We start from the raw sequence: 26,429 nt of genomic DNA, 5'->3' as shown, positions 1-26,429 counted from the left end.
TTTGTTACTTTTACAGAATCATCTTACTCATCTTCATCAACTTTGTAGGTCTTGTTCTTACTACCCTTCCAATGTCTCTGTGAGCTATTCCCAGAAGGGTGTTTGTATGTGTTGAGGTGAATCAGGACGTCTGAAGCTCTCCTTGCCTATCACATAGAAACACAACTTGTTTCTTTGTCAGAAATCTCTGGGAGGCTTTTTTGTCTGGCTACAATGGCAGCTGTATCTTGCTCTTTGGTGTGACCTTCCCCAGGTTCTGGGCCACACTTTGAAGGCAGAGGTGGAGAGGATCAGGAGTAGAGTTTTGCAGCTGGAGTTATGCCTCTCGGGCAGACCTTGAGCTCTTAAAGTCCCCATGTCACTAAGTCCCTGAACAATGTAGCAGTGGTACCACACCTCTCTTGCTTCATGGCCCACATACCACACACTTGCTCTCTATCTCAAATTAATTTTTGGTATCCCATGTATCAACATTTGCTTTAATTCAGGGGTCTGCTCTATCTGAGTGTGTTGAAAGAATCTCAGGTTTCATTTTTTTTAAAAATTAGGACTGGATGGTTTAATGAGGGTGTTTTGGTTTTGCTTTTTTTTCATAATTGATTTCCCCTGCCTCTCCCCATTCTCCTACTAGGTACATAAGGGAAAATAACCAAACCAAAACAAAACACACCACAGGGAAGAAGGTGGTGGAAACCTGCTTTTGCATGTAACCCAAAGCACATGGCAATCGATTGCAGGTGCTCTCAACCTGTGGGTTGTAAACAGAAATCAGGAAATTGGAAGTGCACTGCCCTTCCTGTGTTGCTCAATGGCAGGGGAGGGGCAGCTGGGGAGGGAGAATCCTGGGAGCTATTGCTGGAGAAGGCAGTGGTGTTGCCTATCTATCACTTTGCTACTAGGTCCAGTGCTAAGAGGGCTGTCAGGGTTATCTTTGTTTCTGCAGCTCCTTCACTTCCAGTGCACAGAAGTTTGTGTGTGCACATCCACTGGTGTGGTGGTTAATTCTCCCTACCTGCCCCTCACCAAAGAAAAAGCAAGGTGCTCGCCATGTCCCCAATAGTGCACCTGTCCTTAGAGGCTTTCTTGGACTTTAGAGGTATGTATCTAGGGAAAAACAATAGTACCTAGTGTTCAGGTTTAAAAAATAGAAAAAACAACACTTCAGGAGCTATGCCAATCTGGGTTTCAAGTTGGCTTGTTTCACATGAGGCAGTAAAACTCTGCTTACTAATGGTGCTGTTTACCTAAAAGGTCTATAGAATGTGTGAGGTTGCTTGGCTGAGTGGTGTAAGACAGTGATCAGGGGCTCTGAAGAAGTGGCAGGCCATCTTTGTTAATATAAACCCACTTTGGTAGCTATCATGTCTGGTTTAGAAACACATCTTAAATTGGAGGGGAGAAAATGGGAATTTTAAAAATAAAGAATGACCAGATGAGCACTTCTGCCTCTTGTAAAACAGGATTTACTCCTCATTTGGTGCAGTGGAAAGAGTGAACACCTCTGGCATAGAAGAAAGGTGCTGATGTGGGAATAAGGGCCCCTGTTTAAGGCAGCAAATAGCAAATGAATTGCTCGTTGCTGCAGAAGCAGAGGTGGTGATCCAGGTGTCTTGCCAGGTGATGGGTGCTGCAGAGAAGGAGGACCACGAGTGGGTGTTCCTGGTGGAGGAATGCCTTAGAGAGCAGCAGGAGGCCTTATCAACAGGACAGGGTTTGGAGACCACATTGTGCAGAAAATTGATCTGAATTTGCAGTTTGTGTGCTCCTTCCCATAGGGGTTCAGGCCCTTGGTCTCCATCCTCTGTGCAAGTTTTCATGGTTGGTGTAGGAAAATCAAAGTAGTTCTGTGTGGTGGCAAGGTGATTGATTATCCTATGCAGACATCTTTGTTTTCTGGCTGCTGTTGGAAAGAAAGGTAATTAGTGCAGTCCTCATCTGTAGTGAATTTGGTAGAAGTTTCCTAGGTGAAATTATTTTATTCCTTAAACTCAGATGGGTACCATCAGGTAAGGATAGAGACTCGCTGCAGAGAAATTGGTACCTTCTCTCTTATTTAGTTTCTGGAGGTAGCCAGGCAGGGCATTAACTCTGCACAGCTGTGGCAGTAAAAATGTTGTTTTCTCAGTAATTGCTATAAGAAGTGAATTAACTTCTTTGCCTCTCATAGATCACGTTATGTCTCACAGTATGATTTCTATTTGCCTACATAAAATGCACTTTTTCTGTTGTATGTTTCCTAGAACTAGAGCACACTGTGGTCTTGCTGTTGAAATGGGAGACTCTGTTTTGCTGTGTGATGTGTGCATTTGTGATAGGGTCTCTTGAAACTAAAACTTTCCTTGTTTTCTTCCAGACACAGTTGAGTCCATGCTTTCAGACTACGACATCCTTTCTCAGTCTAGCATCCAGCAGCACTCATTGAAGAAGAGGGACCTTCAGCCTGAGACACATGTAGAGAGGCTCTTAAGTTTTTCAGCCCTGCAAAGGTAATTTAATCACTAGCAATGAAATAGTATAATATTTTCCTTCAGTTTGTGGGGAATAATGTGCATTTCCAAACCCAAAAATAGTTATTTTGTTTTCTGTCATGACTGGCCAGTTCTCCTAAGTTAAAAATCTGCATAGTTAATGTGACTTCAGAGAGGCTCAGAGGAAACAGAAAAATGAGTTGCATTTTATTACTCTGTTTGCTGAAGTGGCAATGATATAAGATTTGCTTTTCTTTGTTTTTAGCTTTAGTTTAATGTTAACTTCTATTAGCTGAGTTGGATCCACTTTTCTGGCAGCGTGTCAAATTCTTGACTGTCCTCTGGTTCATGAAAATTTATGCCTTCAGTTTGGGGACTGTGTGTGGCATGTTGCCCAAGAGATTCACTCTATTTTTTCATGGAGATTTAATCCTCTTCCTACTGAGTATCTTATTTCCCATGCTGAAAACCCACTTGTTTGAATATTTTTTTTTTTATATAGTGGGAAATAGAAGCACAGAAGAAAGGGGAAGGAGAGAGAAAAGAGCAGGCATGAAGGTTGTAGAGATTTTATTCTGAGTGTCGGAAATGCCTTGTATCTGAGTGCTGAAACTGTGACTCTGAATTGGAGGAGCAGGTTGAGAATAATGTTTTGTACTAAAGACTGTATGTTGATTTTATTCATCTGACATCTTTGCCTACTGTGCTCATGTGCCTTCTCCCATCTCCCAGTTACAACTACAACTATGGTGCAAGTTGTTGTACGTAGTTTTTTAATCTCTAAATGTTTGGAGGGGTAACTTTTAAGTATCAAATATAAAAGGCTAATGGGACCAAATGTCTGGCTGTCTCTATTTTGCTCTGCCTCATGCACCCTGACTTTATGGTTAGGTTGCAATACTGCCAATTATAATTACAGAATAATTGCAGAGGGGCATAGCAAAAATCTCTGACCCAAAGCCCACATAAACCAAGAGCCCTTGAGAATCCTTCCAGAGAAGGTTCTCTATTTAATTCTTGGCTTAGCTTTTAGTTTTTATGATAAAGTATCATAAAAATCGTGAGTTCAGATTTCTTTTTATGGTCATCTGACTGTATTATTTCAGAAAATAAGAACTTAAAGATAATTTTATTTACAATACATGAACAAATTCCTTGGTTTTCTTTAAATACTTATGTGCAACTGGTTTTATGTGACTGTAAGTGGAGGAGATGCATCATGAGCAAGCCATAACTGTTTTGGATTTTGGGGTTTACTTTTCAGTGTTTAAACATCTTTGACACTTTAAAAATACTTACGAAAAATATTCACAGCTTTGAATTACACTGTATATGTTTTTTTAGTCTGCTTATCAAAATTAATTCCAACTTCTTTGGAACCATCACTAATGGAGACTGGATATATTTGCTTTCTGTTTACTTTGCTTAAAAATAAATGGAAACAAATTCTTTTACAGGAACTTTAAATTATACTTAACAGCAACTGCTGAACACTTTTCAGAAAAATTTCAAGCATTAATTGTGGATGGTGAAGGCAAGGAAAAGGAGTATCGTGTTCAGTGGCAAGACTTCTTCACTGGACATGTTGTTGGTTAGTATGGACTGGACTGTGTCAGTGCTGAGAAAGCACAGCTTTGCACAAGTCTTGTGGCCAAAGTAAATGTTGTGTTGCCCTCATTTTTATCAGATATTGTTAGGATGAACAAGTAAACGTAATTCTCATGCTCCTTGGGTTTTCTGGTTTTCTTTGTTGTGGAGTTTTTGCGATGGGTTTTGGTTGTGTTTTGTTTTTTTTAATGGTTTGGTGGGTGGTGGGGGTTTTGTGAACTATTGTATCAAGCTTCTTAGATGGGACTCTACTGTTTAATTTGGCAGAACACAAAGGTGTAATTATTCAAGCAGCAGATTACAATTATTTTACTTTACTTTTTAAATTGTGGTGGTGGCCTTATTTCCAACTGAAATGTAGGACTTGAATGTTCCTTGTCCCAGAACATAAGGCCAAGGTAGTAAGTTATGATGCAGTGTTGCCCAGTTTGTTACATTGAAAGATTTTTAAGATGGTTCCTTGCAGGCTACTTTTCTCTAAGTAAAGAGTATCTTTCTGTAAATAAAATGGGAGTATGTTACTCCACTTCAGTCCAACACTAATGCTTCTGCTATGTTGTTTTGTTTTTTCATGGCCTTTGTGATGAAAGTCTTTTCCATTGGAATGCAGACTGATACCATAAAACTGCTGCATGATATTAGGAAGATGCTTTTGTTTTCAGGATTATTCCTAGTCCCATAACTAATCCCCACAGCCATCCCAACATGTTCTTCAAAATTATCAATTAAATCTGAGTCCTAATGACTGTGACCATTGAGAAGTTAAGGTTGGAGGGGAGTGCTGGTTCATTTATTTTTTTCTTTAAACTGAGCAGTATAGCATTTTTCAGGGACTGAGGAAGATAGTTTGCTTTGAAGATTAAAAACAGTTCCAAAAAACCACAACAATGTCTGTGCAAATAGAGATGAATTAATTTTATTTTTCCTTGCTTATGTTAAAGGAGAGCATAATTCCAAAGTTGTGGCACATATTGGTGATGAAGACTTTACAGTAAGAATTAATACTGATGGAGAAGAATACAATATAGAGGTAAGCTTTATTGTTGAAAGGAATATTTAAACAACCTTCTCTTTTCCCTGTGGGTGTTTCTAGTTAGTCACACTGACACCTCTAGCTCAAAATAGATTTGGTGGTGGTATTTGTTTTGTTCTGAGTAGGGAGGAGTGAGAGAAATGTGAAACCAATTTGACTTTCGCAAGTGTTGAGTTTTCTTAGTGAGTGACATTCTCTGACATTTACATATTTTATACACATCAGGGTGAAGGTATGTTTTAAACAAGAAAGGAGTTTAGCAACAGAAATGCTGTAACTTGAGTCATTAGTGGTGACCATGTCCTCTATAGTAATAAACTGCAGCCTTTTGAGCAAAGTTGAGGTCTGTTGAGCTTTCTAAAATGTTGGCTTTGTTATGTTTTGGATTTTTTCCCGTTTTTAGAGCTTTATTTGAAAATCTGGTATTTTTCCCTGCTTTGTGTCTGTTGTTGTGCCATTTTCATAGCTTCTGTTATTTTAAACTATTGGTTTAAAAAATATTCAACAAATATATAATTAGAGACTATCCTAATGAGTTGTTCAGTGCAGGATATTCCCATACAAAAGCTGTATGAGAATGGCTGAATAACAGTAATTATGGCTGACTGTTATATGCATATTGTAATTGTCTTCAGACCCACAGAGATGCAGAATTATGGGTAAACCTGAGAAATCCAATTGTGTTAAAATGTGATGGGAATACCCAAACCACTGGACTTGTGTTTTGCATTAAGACCATATAGTAGGCATTTGGTTGTGGTTTAAAGCATTTTTGTGTTTGTGGTCCAGAGTAATGTAAGCATCTTTCAGTTCCCATGCAGCCAGTCCTCTTGCTCCTCACTCACGGTGTCTGTACAACTTCATAAAGGCCAAGAGTAGTTTGGAGGCTCCAGCTTGCCCACACTGCCTACCTGTTAGCATCCCAGGATCAGCTTTGACCCCTAACCAGCCTGGAGGAGATGTTGTCCATGTTAAGTCAGAGATGATGTGTGCCATTCCCAAAACCACTCCTCCATGTCCTTCCTTTGTTTCCTGCAATTACACAAAAGTTTGCAGACCTTTCTATAAACCTTTGTTGCCCTCGTACTTTGCCCTGGGATGCAAAGTCTGTGCCCTCAGTTTCACACTGTGGACACACAACTGCAAGGCCAGCTCAGCCTGTCCATCTTTTTGCTGTGACCTGAAAACAGAGTAAGTTGTCTGAAGATGAAAGACCACTGCCAGAGGGCAAGAGGCAACCCAGACCCAAGTGCTTTGCAGGGTGTACATAGGTTGTATCTTGGTCATTCATTGAGATGATCTTAGTTTTGAATGCCTTTGTAGCATAAAAATACAACATTCTGATGGCCTTCGTGGGGATGTTGTTTATTAGTAGACTTATTGCTATGGATTCAGTTATTGTAGTCCAGTGTATTTGTGTGTGTACACATAAAGCTGAGGTTTAATGGTATATAAATGTACTTTTTAAATATAGACTTAGTCTTCACATTCACTGTGTTGGTAACTAATTGCATATTTGTGGTTCTTGTGCTGTCAGCCACTGTGGCGATTTGTGGATAATGTGGAAGATGAAAGATTGCTGGTCTACAGGTCTGAGGATATTAAGGATTTCTCACGATTGCAGTCCCCCAAGGTGTGTGGTTATTTAAAGCTGAATGAAGAAGAACTGTTGCCAAAAGGACTGGAAGACAGGAAGGAAAATGAAGGTGAGTGTCTCTGCCACGGGAGAGCAGCATCTTTGAAACCAATACTTGAATTCTGGTTGTGGAGGCAAGTAAGATCAGAACCTGGGCAATCTGTATTGCTACTTCTAGTTTAACTATTAAAGCAGCCTTCCTCTTCATGCCTGCTCCCAATCCAAAAGAGCCCCAACAACTGATGAAAGGAAGAAACTATTGCTAGGCATGTTTCTTCCTGGCTTGTTGAAAGTATGTTTGGCTCTACACAGGTATAGGCTAAGGAGAGGAAGCTACTTCACCAGGCCTAAGTGGTGTTTGTTTGTTGTGTTAGCTGGCAGCAGTGCAGGCAAACATTAAAACAACTATACTTCTGCTATACAGTATGTGCAGCAGCACCTCTTAGGCTTTGGTCATTCTAAGAGTATGTCTTGTGTTATGATGGTTTTTCCAGAATTTTGGGTACCTCTTCCCTCTGTCCTCAGCTGTAGTGACAGAGGTATGGGGATAATGACTAGGAACCAGGGGGAGGGAGGGGATTAAGGCTGAGATGACCATAAACACTCTGGTAAATCTGTTGACTGTGTCAATTTCACTACTGCCTGTTCCTTTTCTTACAGCAAATTTAAGGACTGTTAGGAAGACAGACAATTTAAGAATTACTCTGTAAAAAAAAACAAAAAGGCAGACAAAAAAACCCAAACCCAAGACTAAACCTCCCTCAGTCCCCCCCAAAAAAACCCCACCTGAACTTACATTCATTTTTCAATAGAGGTAATAGACACAACAGTGAAAGTTTTATTGAGTGTTTATTTAATTGTATTCAAAATATTCACATTAGCAAGCATCCATCGGAAGAAAAGAGCTGTTCCAGAGAAATCCAAAAACACCTGCAAGATGTTGGTAGTGGCAGATCATCGTTTTTTCAAGTATATGGGCCGTGGGGAAGAGAGTACCACTATAAACTATTTGGTAAGTAAATACACTTTTGACAGTTTGCTGGAGTAAACAGAAGGGAAAAAAGCAATTCATTAGTTAAAAAAATGTTTAAAGCTCATATGAGGCAAATCCAGTTTGTGTAGGTTTTATTTTAAAGTCCTCAGGATTTTTTGTCCAGAACAGTAAAATTGAAGCAAGTGCAGTAAACAATTTGTACGTGAATGTTGTGGCTTAACCTCAGCAGGCACTCATCCCTACTCAGCCACTATCTCATTTCTCCCTGATGGGATGGGAGAGAATCAGAAGGGTAAAGGTGAGACAACTCATGGGTTGACATAAAAGCAGATTAATACATAAAGCAAAAGCTGTGTGCAGAAGCAAAGAAAAAATTAGGAAATAATTCACTACTTCCACCTGCAGGATGGTGTTTTGCCATCCTCAGAACAGCAGGGTTCTATTATATGTATTGGTTACCAACAAACCCAGACAAAACTGGTACAATGGGGCTGTCTACTTCAGGTGTTTGCAAAATAGAACATCTACCTGTAGCCTTTCACCAGAAGTGGAGAGAATAGGTTTGGGGACTCAAAACCAAACAAAACCACTCTTAGAGATCTGTTGTTTGCCAAGAGTCTCTTTCTTAATCTTTGAAATGCTAATCACTGTGTTTCATCTTTGCTTTTTGACCTTTCTGTCCTCAGAAATGTTTACATTTCCCAGGTAATAGAGACTCAGGTTTTGTATTTGCAGAAATGTTATTATCTCAGCATCTGACATGACTCTTCCAGGCTAACCTACTGTTGTGTTTCCTGGGTAGATCTCTACTGTAAACAATACAGTGACTGGACAACTAAAGCATAAATTACTGTGCAATGGTCCTGAATGTCACTTTTCATCCTGAGAATGTTTGATCAATTATACTTAGCAGAAGGTGAGAACATTGTGAAAAGGGAAGTATTGATAGTGAGCATTGATGAAAAATTTTATGGAACCTTGTGCTTGAACTATAGTGAGGAAAATAATAGGGGTTTGGTTGGGAGAGGGAAGCAGACCTCAAGTGTCAGTTCAACTAGTAAAGTATTGTGCTAAGACAAAGGAGTACAAATAACTCCTTCCTCTGTCCTTCCCTTTAAAGAAATACAGAAAACTAGCACATGAACAAAACATCTCCCAAGATGTCTTGTTCTGAATCCTGTTACTCCTCCACTGCGCAAACGAAAGTGACAAATGTGAGAGTTTGTGCTGCTTTTTATGGTGGAAAGGTTTCAGGAATATTTGATAATACCCTCTGAATCCAACTGCTGCTGTTTTGGGATCAGTGAGTATGTTTGTCATGTTGTATGAGGTTTCGTTTTTAATTTGAAGTGAGTGTTTCTAGGTAAGTATGTTGCAGCTTCTTGGAGTGTTTTGAGGTTTATTACATGAAAGCTTGGCACTAAATAACTTGTTTTTCTTTTCTACATAGATTGAATTGATAGACAGAGTAGATGACATCTACAGAAACACATCCTGGGACAATGGAGCCTTCAATGGGTATGGCATACAGATAGAGCAGGTACTCACTGAACTATGCAAAAGCTTTCTTGTGAAAAAGATAAGAACATGTTTTGGTCATCAAGGTTTCCAACAATTTTATCTGGATTTAGAGATAAAATAATAAAATCCTACATTATTAAATTCAGCCATGAGCACACTGAAATAACATCTTTCCAGAGGTGGTGTTAATGTTCAGACACAGAATGCCCACTTCCAGTTCCTTACATATTTTGTGATGTGAGTTTACAGGGAAAATCTTTCTCAATTCAAGGGTATTTTTTTCCAAAATATGAGCAATTCTTATTTCTGTCAGACATACTCTTGATCATGTGTTTAAAGTTTGTGTCTGTGGCTAGTTCTTGACTTAAAAATCCTGAGCGGGCCCCCATCATGGATGAAGAAAACAGGAATCTGCCTGAAGAGCTTTAATAACTCTCCTTAGACATCATCACAGTGGAGAGGCTGGTATAGGGTGGACACATAGGATGTAGTGACTACAATTTAAATGATGGCTCCAGAAAGTTAGTGCACACAAATCTGTAAAGTACTACAAGAGCTGTGATGAGAAGCACACATGGTACAAGCTAGCTGTCCCTTTTCTGGGAAAAGATCTACAGGAATGAGGAAGGAGAGTTAATTGGACAGGGAAGGGGAAAGAACATGATGCACTGACTCAAGGTTACAGGGAAAGCAGAATCCTTTAAAATATGTATTGGTTAGTTGGAACTCTGAAATGGTTTGGGGCTATTTATACTAGATTTAAACCCTGGTTGTATTTGGGTGGTCTTTTTTGACAGAGTAACATGCATCTCAAAGCAGAATGTTAAGGAGCAGTCTGTTGATGTTGCTCTGTTATGTGGCTTATGTAGTTGGTTAGGCTGTAGTCAGTGTATCTTAACTAGCAGAGGCTGAAAAGTTAACATTAGAAGCATGCTGAGTCTGAATTTTTCTTCTTGCAGATCAATTGAGACATTTAAGATTACATTGAAAGCTTTTCTGTACCTGTAAAATTGATCAAAATTCCTCTACATTGTTGTTGCCCTTTTTGAAATGTAGATTATCATCCACAATGAGCCAAATCTTGTAAAACATGGAGAAAAGCATTACAATATGGCAAAAAGTTACCCAGATGATAAGAAAGATGCCTGGGATGTGAAAATGCTACTAGAGGTATGTTATAACCCTTGATAAATTGTGTAACTTAAAGAATTACTCATTCATAGAACTGCTCTGTAGTAACAGATGAAACTCCTGTACTTCCTTTGCATGACTTGTAGATGTTACACAAAATCAGACAAGCTGATGTGCCCTGTAGCCTATGGTAAAGGGCTCCATTGCATAATTGTACAACATGCACACATCAGAATTGGCCTGAGTCAGAAGGGAAGTCCTGATATGTCTCACCCTGAGACAGGCTGCCTTGTGACCTTCATGAAATTATTATACTTGGTTTTCTCCTCTCAGTGAAAAGGAGAAATGAATAGGCATGTTTTGTAAATGCATGTGTTCAATGTACTTGGGTATTCATGTAGTTTTCTACAGCTGTGGGGCAGATAACAGCTGCTTTTTTCTGACTTATGCAGATCTAGAAGGTACCTGTCTGGCTCATTAGATAATTTTTCTTGATTGTAGTCTTCTAATATGCACTGTGAAGTGTCTCACTTTTTTTTTTTTTTCATAATTTTTTTTAAAAGCAATTTAGCTTTGATATTGCTGAGAAAGCAGCTCACGTGTGCCTTGCTCATCTCTTCACATATCAAGATTTTGACATGGGAACACTTGGACTGGCTTATGTTGGCTCTCCCAGACCAAACAGCCACGGTGGCATCTGTCCCAAAGGTAAGGCTTCTTTTTCACCTGTCCCAGTTGTGTGTTGAAAACTAGGTTTTATTTGTGTTTAATCCTCTCCAACTTTTACAGAGAACTTTCATGTGTTAGACCAACTGTTGTTGGTTTTGGCTAGAATAGATAACCATTTTCTTGGCTGGAGCTGGAGAAAGAAGGAAGGGAAGGATAAAAATCACTAAGCTGTCTGTGTGAACAAGTTGGCTGGGTCCTAGGCCAAGGGCTGCTTTGTGTGGGTGCATCTTGCAGCGCTTCTGGAATGGCAGATGCTGTTGTCTTGGAAATTTCTTGTATTTTCCCCTTTATTGCAATACATGAGCAGTTTGTGCTGGGCTTGAAAGATTTCCCCACTCCAAAAACTGGCAAGAGGCAGGATCTCACTGGTGAGCCTGTGAGAACAATCAGGCTGTTCATATCCCCAAACAAGCATCGCTCTCACCCAAAAAATCCTAAAGCCAAAGAAAAATGTTGGGCCCTTTTGATTTGTTTCTTTCTCACTCCTACAGCTTATTATAGTCAAATTGCAAAGAAAGACATCTATCTGAACAGTGGCTTAACCAGCACCAAGAACTATGGGAAGACCATCCTCACAAAGGTAGGAGAGTGCTCTCTGCAGAGCCTGAACATACAGGGTACGTACATGTGCATGTTGGTGATGTGTGCTGTGGGGTTCTGACAAGCATCCATGCTGCCTCAGAAACAATCTGCTCTCTTTCTGATTGAGTCAGGTCCCTGGAGACAAGGATGTGGGTCACAAAACCAAAATCATCAATTTTGTTCTTGCTGACAAGGGGGCTCAGGACTGAATAGAACTGAAGATTGAATTGGCTGGGGAACAGGAATGAGGAAACAGCTAGTGTCTAACAGGAGCTGTGGTTGTCCAGATAGAAACAGGATTTTGATATGTGAAGATGAATTTAAATGTATTCTGCTTTTAAAAAACCCAACAAACAAACTAAAAACAAACTCAAACAGAAACAAGCAGTATTATACAACAAGCACTTTAGATAAAGAATGAAATTATTCTGCTGATTCAAATAAGAAAAAACTTGTGTGTTTGCTATGTACATACACCTACAATATGCTGAGGGGGATTGTTTACACTTGGTCTTTTTTGTTTTTAAAGTAAAGCAATGAAAATGGTGCAGGCAAAGTAACAGGTTTAGCTTGGGCTTATTAATAAAATTCCTTTACTTGGTTTTTTTTGTGTGTACCCTGAATAAGTAGAGGAGAGAACAGTGTAATAGGCAAGGTTTATTAGTGGTGATACTAAGCCTAATGTAAATGGATGTTATCTGGATTTTTTTTTTTTAATACTTGATGAGATACTATATATAAAGGCCTGAATATGAGCTTTGTCTCACTCGTAAAGATCCCAGAGCAGTGCCTGTGTTTGCATCTACCAAATCATTGCAGTTGGATATATTTCTCTTCTGCTGACTTCTGCTGACTTCTCAGCTGTGCTTTTCTGTAGCCTGATTATAAAGGGAATTCATAATTTATGTGTGGGTTAAAACTTGGCACAGAAGCTGTCAAGAAGCTAGGAAAAAAAAGACAGTGAAGCTTTGTGTGAGAGGGATGTTAACAAAGAGCTTTAGCTGTTGCCATGCTATTTGCATTTGTTGTTCAATCTCCAGTCTGGAGTTCTGCCTTGGATTACAAAGGAAATTGAGTTTTCTGTCTTCCCAGTGACAGTCACAAAGCTTGGCATGGGGCAGCAGACAGATTATGGGTTGGTTTTACAGGGAGAGTGTCTCAGTGTCCACTTGGGTTTTGAAAGACAAAAAAACCCCAAAAAACTGCTTAAAACCCTTCCCCACAAAAAACACAACGAATCATGGGAGTGATCTCTGGGCAGCTTTCCTGTATCTGACTGTTGCATTAGCTGTGCCTACACTGGGTACTGCTTGTTGCAGTGCTTGGTCCTTCCTCTGCCTGCACAGCAGTTGAAATGACAGCTATCCCCTCAGATTTGCTTTTCTCTCTGTAACTGCTCAGTTCTGTGTGTGATTAAATTGTTTCTTTGCTAGCTTTGTTTGTGGTTGTCACCTTTTGAGATTGACACCAAAGGTTGGTCAAGGCACTGCAGGGAGGTGCACAGTGCAGTGAGGCAGAGCAGGTTTGGGATTCTCAGCAGAGGAATCCTGTCTTGCATAAATGATGTTGGAATTCATCCCTGTTGGGCCACACTTGTAGATGTCTGTCTTTGTAATCCTGCAGTGCTTATTCAGCATTCCTAGTGTCATCATCCATTTAGAATAATTCTAATGGCAAGATACATTAAAAAGAGATTGACTAATCCTAGTAGTTGGTGTTTGTTTGGATTTGTGTTTGTTTCAACTTTTTATGCCTTCTAGCTATTTAAAAGCAAATTTTTGTATTTTAAGTATCTGCACTGCATTGAAAACATTACTGAATCAGTATTCTAGGACAGCATTTTGCCTTTGAGAGTGTTTTAATATTCAGATTTAGTCCTGGAAAACTTGACTTTGGGAAGATGATTTTATCTGCCTTCAGTTTCCCACTTCTTAAAAAAACAAAAAAAAACAGTGTTCAGTGAAATGCCTTTCTTTCTCAGTGTATCTTGGCGGTGGCCTGGAACTAGCTGGGATCTTCTGTCTTGTCCTTCTCAGACTAATTTTTTTCAGCATTGCATTTTTGGTTTTTTCATGTTCAAAACAGGAGGCTGACCTGGTTACCACGCATGAACTCGGACATAACTTTGGAGCAGAACATGATCCTGATAGTCTTCCAGAATGTGCCCCCACTGAAGACCAGGGAGGGAAATATGTGATGTATCCAATTGCTGTCAGTGGAGATCATGAAAACAACAAGGTATAGTTGCATAGTTTTGCTTCCACATACAGGTTTCTACTGTGGTCAGTGACCCTTTGCAAGGAAATTATTTAGTGCATGATTGCTGTCACTTGAAACCATCAGAAATGTAATGGATTAGCCATAAGAAGAAAACATACTTGCATGCTATTGGGTTCTGTCATGTTCCAAAGACTGGAAACATGGATATTCTTGTTGGATCTCACAAGGAAAGTAAAGATAACACAGTATTGGGTGCAATTACACAATTTTATTAAACACAGACAGAACTGGCAGGCATTAAAACCATAGTTGTCAGCCTAATCCTACAGAGAGAGAGAGAGAGAGAGAGAGAAAAAAAAAAGAAAGCAAAGGTAAAAAAAGCATCACCCTAAGGCAGAGGGAGGGAGAGAGAATGAGAGAGAAAGGAAAGTCACCACCCCAGGAGTGTTCTGTTGGCCTCATGTCATAGAAGAAGTGTGTGTGTGGGAGGGGTGGTTATGGTCTCATTCTAGGAGAAGGGCAAAGTCTCTCTTCCTTTTCTGTCCATTTCTTGCTGCACCACAGCTGCAGCCAATTTTTGCTCTTCCTGACTTGGCCTGGAAAGTTCCATCAAGTGGTTGCCTCCATTGGAGTTTGCTGTCTACTGCATCAGCAGAACTAACAGTTTCTGGATAGGTGTTTTCCCCTAACTGTCTCTCCTCATTAACAGTATCTAACCTGGGCCTGTCCAGGAGCTGTTTTTTCTCAGACTTTATGACTTGCCTCTTATCTCTTCTCAAGCTTTAAGGCCTCACCTCCCATCTCTTGTCAAGTCCCTCAGACTGCTTGAAACAATACATTATTAATCCCACTCATTAGAGGGAGAAAGAAAGATAAGAGTGTCACCACCTGTAGGATTCTGTGGCATGGGGTGATAGGCCAGTCCTATGCAGAGCTCCAGGCAACATTTCTTCCCCCTTCTCTTCCTCCCCTGTTTATGCCATTTGTTGTAGGGGGAGATAGTGCTTCAGGTTGCCAGTTATCTTTTGAGGCAAAGCCTGACTGGAATCTCATAGGTTCTCTGTAAAATAACCTCATCCTTGGATTCTGAGTACTCCTGGCATTCATAGCATGCCCAGGTGCTTTTTTAATTAGTTGCTTGTAATTTGCTCTGGCCCCGTGCTGCTAAAAGCAAGAGATACAGGACATTTAGTACCAAATAGCACATGGGTGGTCCATAACTCTTCTTTTTTGAGAGGGACTGCCAGATGCCACAGCCACGATGCTCTTTAGTTTTGTAAACTTGAGCTTGTGGTGTGGAAGGAATGATTTGTCTGCAGTCTGGTCTGACTTGTGGTTCATCCCTAGCCCCCAGCCACGAGGCAGCACAGTCTCTCCCTTCTGCTACAACTTTGCATCCCTTCCCGGAGGTGGTCACTAGTGCTCCTGAAGCTCTTGGAGGCCTGGAGCAGGCTCCTTGACTCTGAGAGAGGCTCCATGTGGGGGTGTTCCTGCATTGTAGCAATTTCCTCCTGTGGGCCCAACTGTTACTTTCTCATCTTAAAATTTTTCCAAGGTGTGAAGCTGGCAGTATAAAATACCTGCTTTCTGAGACACCAGAATTTGGAGGCTTAAGGAGGCTGTCTGTGATGCCACTTGTTGACAGAAAGGTGCAGACTTCAGTGCTGCTTTTTCCTCTTGTGACTCTCCAGATGTTCTCAAGCTGCAGCAAAAAATCCATCCACAGAACCATAGAGATTAAAGCCCAGGAGTGCTTCAAGGAACGCAACAACAAAGTGTGTGGGAACTCGAGGGTGGATGAAGGAGAGGAGTGTGATCCTGGCCTCTTGTACCAACAGGCTGATCCCTGCTGCTCTGCAGACTGTAAACTGAAAGATGGTGCCAAATGCAGGTAAGGGGAAGTAAGCTGCAACTTCTCTTAACATGGGAGAGAGGTGATGGGCTGGACTAAAAGCTCTGCAAGCCACCTGCAGCAGCACAGACCTGTTTCCTGGCTTTAAGGCTAAATGTGTCAGGTGTAGACATAGGATTTCAGGAAAGGCTGCTATGTGCATACACTGTTTGCATATGTTAATTTTTAAAGTGTTCTGTTACTTTTTCTGATGACTGCTATGAGCTACAAGCTTGAAGGTGATGGTGGTTATTATATTTAAGAGTAAAATCAGGCATTCAAAAATAATAAATATTTCCTGTGCAAATACAGTTTTTGCTTGTATTGCAAGGAGCTTTAAACTGGGATTACATGCTGTTATTTTCAAGACTGCTGCAAAATGTATTGGAGCAGACAACACAGTGGCTGCACTAAATGAGTCCTCTTTCTGTTCTTACCCATTGAGGTGTTCGTGGCCCTGTTGCAATGTAGTGCCCAGTCTGGTTTCTCAGAGTTCAGCTCTGTGCCTTGTAACAGCAGAGAACTCATGCAGCTCCTGCTGAGCCAGAAATTCTCTCGACTTTAATGAGTGTGTTTGTGCTAAGGACCTTCCTGCATTAGATGCAGAACAAAGAGAATAAAGAGAGTGCAGAATAAAGATCAGTAACCTTCAGAGCAGATTGGGGGAAAAAGTGTGGAGAAAACAGTGGAAGATCTTGTCCAAAGTTGCACAGCAAGTGAAAAGAGGATCCAGGTGTCTTGAATAAATGCACAGATCCCTGTGTTATCTCTCAATATGTTGTGCTTTCTCAATGCTTTTACATTAGGTAAATGAAGAGTGAATGAGTATGTAGAAAGGTGGTTGCGGGTTGATTTTTTTTAAAAAAAAAAAAAAAAAAGGCTTCATATTTCCTCCTTCCATTTTGATCTTTTCATAGTGATCGGAACAGTCCCTGCTGTAAAGGTTGCCAGTTTGAAAGTGCACAGAAGAAATGCCAGGAAGCCATAAATGCCACTTGTAAAGGAGAGTCTTTTTGCACTGGTAGGACATGGTTCTGTCCCCTTTACGTCAGCTAGCCAAGTGCTTCAGGCTCAGTGTCCTGTTCTATCTGCTTTCAAACTAGTGCCCTTTATTCATCCGGTACATGTAATTTTAGAGACCAGTTAAGCATCACAAAATTGCCCTATAATGAGTTTCATTGTAGTTCAGGAGTCACTTGGTGATTTACTGCCTGGAAGAAAATGAAAAATGTCCATTTTTTTTTCTTCTTCTTCTTTGTTTCCCATAAAAGAAGAAAAAGCAAAACAGTGTATCACTGGGGAGGACAAGAAAAAGCTGAATCTTGCCATAGAAAGGATGGAATTATTGCAACCCTGCTTCACTTTCCCACTTGTTTACTTCCTCAGAATCTTTTCTGGAGGCAAGGAGTCAAATTAGAGCTCCTGTTTTGCTGGTGGTGCCTCTAGGGTCTGCTACCGACTGCTTGAGTTGCCAGAGTGTTGCAATTCCCAAGTTGTTGAAGGCCTCCAAAGCTGCTGCTGCTTGGAGAAGCTGGCAGGCAGCCTGCAGATGAAAGTCTAGAGCAAGCTATTAGGTTTCCCCCAAGCATGACTCTGGATTTTATTTATTGCCTTTTTTCTTCTGCACACATTAGGTGCTCTGCCTTTTTCTCTAACACAGTCCTCCCACCCTATTGACCTCCATCCGTAGGGAACAGCAGTGAGTGCCCTCCACCAGGGAATGCTCCAGATGACACAGTCTGTGTGGACATGGGGAAGTGCAAGGATGGGGAGTGTGTCCCTTTCTGCGAGAGGGAGAAGAACCTGCGGTCGTGTGCGTGCAATGGTGGGTGACACAGGACTGCACTGCAGTGTGTGCTTCATCTCTGCTCCTTGGAGAGAGATGGCTTCACTGTGGCCTTATCTGTTGGAGGGCAGAGTTTCTGGTTTCTGAAAAAGTTTAAATGTCAGTTTTTCAAAGCTAGTGTTTTCTGTTTGGAGAAAGAATGTAAATGTCATCTTGCCCTCTAATGGTCCGTGTGTGAAGACATTAAGATGAGACTTAAAATTATAGAATCCTTTAGGATGGAAAAAATCTTTAGGATCATTGAGTTCAACTGTAAACCTAACACTGCCAAGTCCCACAAAACCTCATCCCTAAGTCCCATGTCTACTTGTCTTTTAAATTCCTCCAGGGATGGTGGCTCAACCACTTCCCTGGGCAGCTTGTTCCAGTGCTCAATAACCCTTTCAGTGAAGAATTTTTTCCTAGTGTACAGTATAGACCTCTCCTGGCACAATTTAAGGCCATTTCACTGTATTATATCAGCTGTTGCTAGGGAGAAGACACAGCCCCCCACCTTGCTACAACCTCCTTTCAGGTAGTTGTAGAGAATGATAGATTTCCCCTCAGCCTTTTCTTCAGGCTAAACCACCCCAGTTCCCTCAGCTGCTGCTCATAAGACTTGTTGTCCAGACCCTTCACCTTTGTTACCTTTCTTTGGACTTGCTCCAGTATCTCAATGTCTTTCTTGTAGTGAGGGGACCAAAACTGAACACAGTACTTGAGGTGCAGCCTCACCAGTGCTGAGTGCAGGGGGACAATCACTTCCCTGGCCCTGCTGGCCACTTTCTGGTAGAGGCCAGAATGCTGTTGGCCATCTTGACCACCAGGGCACACTGCTGGTGACCAGGCACTAAACAATCTGACACTCCAGATAAAGGAGAGGGCGCTCTTCCACCTTCCGTTTGCTCTGCTGCAGACAGACAGGAAGGGAATTCTGACTGTTCTCTGATTGTAATGAGATCCCAACCAAACTCTGGACCAGGCATCTTGCAAAGGAGTGGTAGCCTCCAACAAGTGGGTAGAGACTTAGAAGAGGTTAAAGAGGCACTGGCACAGGTTGCCCAGGGGAGCTGTGGATGCCCCATCCTTGGAAATGTTCAAGGCCAGATTGGGTGGGACTTTGAGCAGTCTGGTTTAGTGGGAGATGTCCCTGCCAATGAAAGGGGGTTGGGACTAGGTGATCTTTAAGGTCCCTTCTAACCCAAGCCATTTTGTGGTTCTATAAATGCATATTGTATGAAGTGCCTTGAGAATCCAGGATCCCTGAGTCCAGCCCCCAGCTACTGCAAACCTGCCTGTCATATACTACTGTCAATAAGCTTTACTGTTTGCTTGCTTTCTCCATCTTAGCTCCCGAAGGAGCTGGGAACAGGAGGAAGGCTTCACAGGGACAGTTCAGGGAAGTACTGTGAGTTCCACTGTTTGAGATGGGGGAGCACAGCTAAGGAGAAGGACCCAAAGAACCCCTTCACCTGCCTGTTGATTGCTGCAGTGTTAGGGTATCAGCTTAGAGAGCTCTGTCTGACTGTCCCTAACACATTGCACAGGGCATTTAGTTGAGTTTCATGCTTGGCCATCAGAGTGGCTCTCGCAGTCCTGCCTTTCCTGTGGGGAAGCTGGGCAGGAGCACAGCCAGTGAACACGTGGGGTTATGCATCTGCTGTTTACTGCTTGCAGGTGACTGTTGGTGCTTCTGAGGAATGAGTTTGTTGCTTTATTACAGAAACAGATAATTCCTGCAAGGTGTGCTGCCGGGACGAGCAGGATAGGTGTGTCCCGTACGTCGATGCTAACGAGCAGTTCCTGTTCCTGCGCAAGGGGAAGCCTTGCACTGTGGGCTTCTGTGACTCAAATGTAAGTTTTTCCAGGTGTCAGTGCACTGCTTCCTCTGCTTCAGTTGTGGGTGTTGGGGAGGCCTCTGTGAGACCTCTGTGCTGGTAAAGAGAAAAGGAAGCTTGGCGAGCTGCTGAGCATGGTGATGCTGTGTGTAAGTACCTCTCCATGGGGTAATACTAAAGGGTGTCTGTGACTACAGGTGGAAATTAGTTCTGCAGACACCTGTGCACAGTGAAGCTGTTACCTTCTGCCATTGGTTATTACCCCCTTCTGCTGCTCCCCACAACTCAGCCAGCTGGCAGTTTATGCAGAGGAGGTGAATGAGCACTGCCATAAACTCATCTAGGTTTGCAGTGCTTGGTATTTCAGTTGTTCGTGTTAGCTCAGTTAATTTGGACTAAAATAATCCAGGCTAGGGAGCAATCACATGAAAATCTAGCTGGCAGTATCTGAAAGGGACAGTGAGCCCATGGCAGGGAAGCTGATGGGTTGCTGACACTTGGTGACTGTTTCCATGGTACAGCTTCATGGACGGGCACATCACCTGCACACCCCAGCAGTCAAAGCTAAACAGAAATAAATTTTGAGAGGGCACACCTCAGCCCTTCTGCTGGCAGATCTGAAAGACCAGTGATCTACTGTGCTAAACCAGCACAGGCAGGTCTGGGCATCTGTCTGTAACCTGGGATTCCTGAGAGCTGCAGCCTCTTCAGTGGGCAGTGGGAACTGAGGCTTCCAGTGCTCAGATGTCTCCAGAAAAATCAGTTTTATGTCCCCTAAAACGGGGCAATGGTAGGGTGGCTTTTGCATGCTTCAGGCATTAAAACATCACTCGTTTCAGACAGCAATAGAATTGAAAGTGTTTTGCCAAAAATAAAGGCAATAAAAATGGAACGCTGCTACTGAGCATGAGTGCAAACCTGTATTCAGAACGTGTGTCAAGTGCTACTGTGTCTGTAGATTTTGTTTCCTTACCATCTTTGTGTCTTCTTCCCTCTCCATAAAGGCAGCAGTTAACACTTAGCATAGGATTGTTTTGTGTTTACTTTTGCAGGGCAAATGTGAGAAGCAAGTACAGGATGTGATTGAACGATTTTGGGATTTTATAGACCAGCTCAGCATCAATACTTTTGGTAAGCTATGTAACCATATCCTTCAGGCTGTTTTTTTTTAGTTCATTACATGAACGTCTAAAACCTCAGAAGGAGCTTACTGGTTGTACTCACTTATACATGAGGGTAGCTAGTAGCTGTGCTTCTGATGTGTATATTTTACCTAAGGTTTAACAGTACTGATCTTACCTTTTAAAGCTGAGAAGATGGGGGATCATTTTGCATTTTTTCACTCTGTTAACTTTCTAGGCATTTTCCATGCTTGTAAAGGAGATGATAGTTTCTTGTCTGAATACGAAGAAGTATTTAGGAACAGGTCATCTAGAAAATAATAGTCTCTTTAGAAGTCAGCTAGATTTGGTGTAGTATATGTAGATTTTGGAGCTCTCGGTGGATTTAAATGTCAACAGACTGGGTGAGGAAAAATTTATTTCTGCACTGACTGCCCAGGGACTGTGAGTGGACCTCCTCAGTCTTCATTCCCACTGTGCACACCAAGCAAGTAGCTTGGTAATTGTTAAAGCTGTGTGGCCTGCCCAGGTAGAGGCAGTTTGTGTATCTCTGCTCACACGTTTTGTTTGTGGAGGCAAGTGGTTATCACCTGACTGTAAAAGCAGAATTTGGTAACAGACTCACAAGGTGCCCTGTGCATTTTGAGAGAGACAGCTTGAGTAGCTCAATATAGCCTGTTCCAGATCAACTCAAATGTTACAGCCTGTCAGTGTTTCTCGTCAGAGCAGAACAGAGGAAAAAACCTGCTATTGTTAACACATTTGATCAAATTTTCTAAACTTGTATAATTTCTTTTATCTTTGCCTAGTCCTGCAGCCTGTGCTTCTTGGAGCAATTCTGTGGCTTGGCTTGCAGTGGCTGCAGAATGGGGATAGATGTGTATGTTCATGAAACAGTATTTGGTAGGTAACTAACAGATTTCAACTGATTTCACAGGGAAGTTCCTAGCGGATAATATAGTGGGCTCTGTGCTTGTCTTCTCGTTACTATTTTGGATTCCTCTCAGCATCCTTGTGCATTGTGTGGTGAGTAATCTGCCTTTAAGATGACTGCTCTGTTGGACTGAGCTGTAAGAGAACACCCTTTATGCATACAATGGCAGGTGTCTGTGGGAGAAGGTGATGGGAAGCTTTTAGCAAATTCAAAGGGGGGAATTCAGCATAAGTAAGACTTGCTGCTGCTCCTCCAGTAGGCAAAACTCTGGCTAAACTCTGCCAGGATGAGGCAGACCCAGTGCCTTAACTGTTCCTTGGAGCTCTTCTCATTCTTTCCTGGGCAGATTTTCTTCCTCTGCCTCCCAAATTCTACCCAAGTTTCATTTTGTTAACTTCTATTATAGTCAAAGTGTTCTGAAGCCCTGCTGAGTATCAGTCATCCACATTCTGTGGGCAGACCCTGAGCAGAAAGTGGTCTTGGTTGAGCTTGGGTGGATAGTAAAAGAGAGGGAGCTTACAGCAACTGAGAGTGTGGGCATGTGTCATGATGCTGAGAGGTCAGAGCAGATGGTTGCTGCCCTCATGAGCACTCCTGGGACAGAAGGGAAGGCATGGGATGTAGGGAAAGGGGAAAGAGCCCCACACTCTGCTGTGTCCCTGCAGGGAAACAGGGAGCTTGCAATTGGGAAACTAACTTTCTTATTTTGTGTGTGTGTGTTTTGGTTTCCTTTTGTTTGTTTTCCAATAGGACAAGAAATTGGACAAGCAGTATGAGGAGAACACAAAGTCTTTGTTTTGCCCCAGCGTAAGTTGCTGTCTGAATATGAATTGGCAGAAAGTTATCCAGTGTGTATTTAGAGGCTGAACCCAAGGGCTGTGCGGTGTATTCATAAAAAAAGTGATGATGGACCTGGAGCCCTGTGCCTCACGCTGTGGGTGGATGAATCAATTTGAGGGGAAACAGTTTTCATGAGCAAGCCTGTGTTCAATACATCAAGCCCTGCAGCTCGTGGTGTCCGGTTCTTCCTTTCTGTGAGAGCTGTACTGTGCTGACAGAGCAGCTCTCACAGCAGCAGCTGCAGCTCTGGGGCAGGGAGCCGCAGATGTAGCAACAGAGCACAGGTAGTTAATGGGCTCCTTGCACCAGCAATAGTTTAGCAAACAAAATCTTAAGTCTTTTGGATCTGCTGAGAACTGAGCAGTTGGGAAATGGGGTACTGGTAGCGGGTAAACATCCTGCCCCGTATTAGCATTTTCTAAGATTTGTGTAGATAAATTTAACATGCAGTAATCTCTGCATATTTTCCAAACCATGGTCAAATAGAAGCAGAAGTCAATGGGATTTAATTTGAGTTGCAGAAGTTGTGTGGTTTCACAGTGGCTTCTCCAGTCTTTGACCCTGTGTTCAGCACAGCTTCTGGCACATGAAACAGGGAACTCTTTGGGCTGGAACTGTGGAATAAGTTGTATCTTTGACTTCCTCTGCACTGAGCTGTCAAAGTCATCTGGCTTGACCCTGCATTTCCAGCCCAGGTATTGCCAGAGCAGTGCTGGGCCCCAAGGGAGGTGGGACTGAGCCATCAGCTCTGTCCCAGTGAGGCTGAAATCCCTGGTGTTTTATAAGGAAAAGGAACAAGCAGAGACATATGGCCTTTTTGACTTTTGTGCTTAACCTAGCTGGATTTCTCGAGATAAAACCAATGCAAGATATTACTTCTGTTGGATGCTACCTTGCTCTTCAGTCAGTGTAAAGATAATGTAAAGTCCACACTGTAACTCTTGTTCCAAGGCAGTGCAGTGGGTTCAGCCTGAGGTGCATGGGGCAGTCAGCACATCTCTGCTGGGAGTGGAGCCTTGCAATGGTTCCACCAGGTGCAGGTGTTCCTCAGAAGGCATCCATTGCCTGTTTGTGAATAGTGCCCAGGCTGAACCCCGGCCTAGATCTTGGTTGTTTGTCCCACTGACGTGGCTGCTTTTGTCTTGCAGAATGTGGAGATGCTCAGCAGCCTGGACTCTGCCTCTGTTCGAATCATCAAGCCCTTCCCTGCGGCGCAGACGACGAGCAGGCACCAGCCCCTGCAGCCCATCACAGCCGTGCCCACCGCCCCCGCGGCGCCCAAACAGGACCACCAAAGAATGGACACGATTCAGGAGGACCCAAGCACTGACTCTCACATTGATGAGGATGGGTTTGAGAAGGACCCTTTCCCAAACAGCAGCTCAGCTGCCAAATCTTTTGAGGACTTGACAGACCATCCTGTCATTAGGAGTGAGAAAGCCTCATCCTTTAAACTACAGCGCCAGAACCGGGTGGACAGCAAAGAAACAGAATGCTAGTGTCTTGCTGCCTTCTAAATATATGACTTGTGTCTGCAAAACAAGGATCTAAAACCATTTCATTTATATAAATATAAATATATGTATATATTTTTGTGAGGGAGTGGGAGAAATAAGGAAGTGACCTACTGCAGATGCTGGTCATGTGTATGACCTTCCTTAAATTACATTAGAGCATTATATCTTTTAAAAAGGAAAATCCAAACTAAAACTGGCTTGTTTTTAAAGCTTTTTGGATTTGTTTTTCTATTTCCTTGACCTTTAACATTTCCTTCAACCTGTGGTGCAAAACCAAATAATCCTGCTGGATATTGGAGTGTGTATATCAGCCTTTTTTATAATTTAATGTTTTGTAGTCTGACAGCACTGATAGACAAAATTAAGGGGCTTTTAAAAACAAAATGAAAACACTGCAGTGTGTTCCATTAAGAGCAGATAATTGAGCAGTTTGAGGTACATAGAAGTGAAACTAAGCAGATGCCTTGAGAACAGAATGAGACTAAAGAAGCAGAAATACAGTCTCACAGCTTTAAATGAAGATACATAATCAGCATCAAGAAGCTTAAGATATACAGCTTCTAAATAAATAAAAGTAAGGGTCACACAGAGGCTGTTACATCTTGTACCTTCCTCCGAGATGAAACTCTTGTGTCTAGCAGAGAGGTCTTGCCTTTGTGTCTCCATTGCAGAGAAAGGCTTTTGTTGGAAGTGTCCCACTCTGCACTTAGAGGCTTGTGTGCTGTAGGTGCAGGGGAAAGAATTATAAATGGAGAAGTAATCTATACAGATGAGGACTGTTTTAACCAGCTGTTTACAGTGGTTGCTTCAGTGCAAAAAGGTTTCTCCAAATGTTCTTTTGAAATAGGTAATACTATTGTTGAGATATTAAAAGAGCTGAGCCTCAGTTTTCAGGGTTTTTGTGACCTTTGGAAGCTCCTGTTGCATAAATAAATTGGGGGGCCAGAATTCACTCAATTGCAGGGGGGCATTGGTTACAGTTGTGAATTCTATTGAAAAAGAAAAAAACCTTTGTTATACTAACAGGGCAAGTATAAAGAGAAGACTTCATGAATCCAAATTCCCACTGGTAGTACACTGTGACATTAGAAGCTGGTAACTTGATGGTGCCCTCTGGACCTGGAGATCTGTTAAGGTGAGCTGGGGCTGCTGTGGGAGTTGTTGTAGCTTAGTAGCAGATGGACTGACACAGTGGAGTCACAGAGCAAGTGCTGTAGTGGTAAAGCAGCATCCTAATTCTGTCATCTGTTTTCTCCCATAGTCATCTGTTGATGAAACTGACATAAAATGAAACTGACCAAAGGTAGAACCATTTTAGCTGTTACAAGCTGTGCTCAGCCACAGGGCAACTGCAGGGGCAGAAAAAGCCTTTGTGTTTTTACATGTGAGGAAAAGGATCCAAATCTGTGCTCTGAAAGGTTTGCAGGAGTAACCCCCTCTCCTCCCTACCCAAGGATACTTGTTACACTAATACTTGAACGTGTGCCTTATGGTATTCCTATTTGACTAGCTGTTGTATTTTGTATACTGGTTTTGAACTTTGTTTGGGTTTTATTTTGTTGTTGTTTGGGTTTTCTTTTTTGATTCAGTGCAAAGTACACGTGTGAGGATTAATTTAAATTCCCAATACAATAAAACCTTTTTATATTAAAAAATAATAGCAATCTGTTAAGCAAGTGCTGTTTCTGTGCAGTCCTAGAAAAGATCTGAATTCTCCATGTGTCAAACCCAGAGTTAAAAGCTTGGCATGCAGCCAGGCAGGAGCAGGTTGCTTCTCCCTGCTCCCCTCTGAAGCTGCTGCTGTGAGGCCAGGCCCTGGGCATCTGGGAACAAATCTGCACCCACAGGGCAGTGCTGCTTCCTCAGGGGAGTGGGGCTGTCTCCACATCTGTCCTGGTGGTGACTGTCAGGTCAGGCAGTGCAGTGCCTACCTCCAGTCTGGGTGTCTGCTCAGTGCCCTTCGGGTTGCCACAGATCTGTAAGGACAAGGTCCTTGCATCCCAGCTGAAACCCACACAGGGGCGGGCGCTTGGGAGTGTGAGAACAGCTTTGGAGCAGGCCTTGGAAATCACAGAGTCCATCCCCCTGCCCGAGATGTATCCCAGAAACTAAACTCAGCATGTCAATCATGTACTGCAACATCTAATGCAGGAAACTCCATGGCTTCCCCAGGGAGCTCTCTCTGCCAATGAGCCAGCTTTTACTGAAACCATTTATTACAGCAAGGACAGTGCAGTTTCATAGCCATAAATATTTATAAATCAAATGAGGTTCTGCTCTAGGGCCAGGCACACTGAGAATCCAAACCTACTTATGTTCCAGTTGATAACCCTATTACAAAGTAGATGACAGGGCTTGGCCACCTTGGCTCAGTGAAGCAAAGGCAGCCCCTGGTGCTAACAGCACACAGCATTGTGATGCTTTCTCATCAGTCTCTGTCTTACCCAGTGCATAACAAACACATCTCTAATGGCCACAGCTGGTATGTCAATGGTTTTCTTAGCTGCAGTGATTGATGTAGTATTTATCTCACTTTCATCC

The 26,429-nt window shown here is 42.2% G+C and overlaps 1 protein-coding gene across 1 annotated transcript in view; it reads left to right on the top strand.

The window, feature by feature from the left end:
* ADAM17 (ADAM metallopeptidase domain 17) overlaps window positions 1-25,546 on the top strand; it is a 34,585-nt gene extending 9,039 nt beyond the window's left edge. The window contains exons 2-19 of the mRNA XM_071741883.1: window positions 2,354-2,486; window positions 3,926-4,059; window positions 5,018-5,106; window positions 6,647-6,815; window positions 7,627-7,757; window positions 9,190-9,279; window positions 10,317-10,430; window positions 10,955-11,099; window positions 11,612-11,700; window positions 13,788-13,940; window positions 15,614-15,813; window positions 16,731-16,834; window positions 17,504-17,638; window positions 19,362-19,492; window positions 20,529-20,607; window positions 21,535-21,623; window positions 22,282-22,338; window positions 23,520-25,546. Of these exons, the coding sequence (XP_071597984.1) occupies window positions 2,354-2,486; window positions 3,926-4,059; window positions 5,018-5,106; window positions 6,647-6,815; window positions 7,627-7,757; window positions 9,190-9,279; window positions 10,317-10,430; window positions 10,955-11,099; window positions 11,612-11,700; window positions 13,788-13,940; window positions 15,614-15,813; window positions 16,731-16,834; window positions 17,504-17,638; window positions 19,362-19,492; window positions 20,529-20,607; window positions 21,535-21,623; window positions 22,282-22,338; window positions 23,520-23,870 (2,393 nt within the window). The 3' untranslated portion in view covers window positions 23,871-25,546. The remainder of the gene's footprint in view (window positions 1-2,353; window positions 2,487-3,925; window positions 4,060-5,017; window positions 5,107-6,646; window positions 6,816-7,626; window positions 7,758-9,189; window positions 9,280-10,316; window positions 10,431-10,954; window positions 11,100-11,611; window positions 11,701-13,787; window positions 13,941-15,613; window positions 15,814-16,730; window positions 16,835-17,503; window positions 17,639-19,361; window positions 19,493-20,528; window positions 20,608-21,534; window positions 21,624-22,281; window positions 22,339-23,519) is intronic.
* Window positions 25,547-26,429: the final 883 nt, after the last annotated feature.

This window comes from Heliangelus exortis, chromosome 3, assembly GCF_036169615.1.
Source record: "Heliangelus exortis chromosome 3, bHelExo1.hap1, whole genome shotgun sequence".
In the NCBI taxonomy this organism is placed as follows: domain Eukaryota; kingdom Metazoa; phylum Chordata; class Aves; order Apodiformes; family Trochilidae; genus Heliangelus; species Heliangelus exortis.
This window is presented reverse-complemented; position numbering and strand designations above follow the sequence as displayed.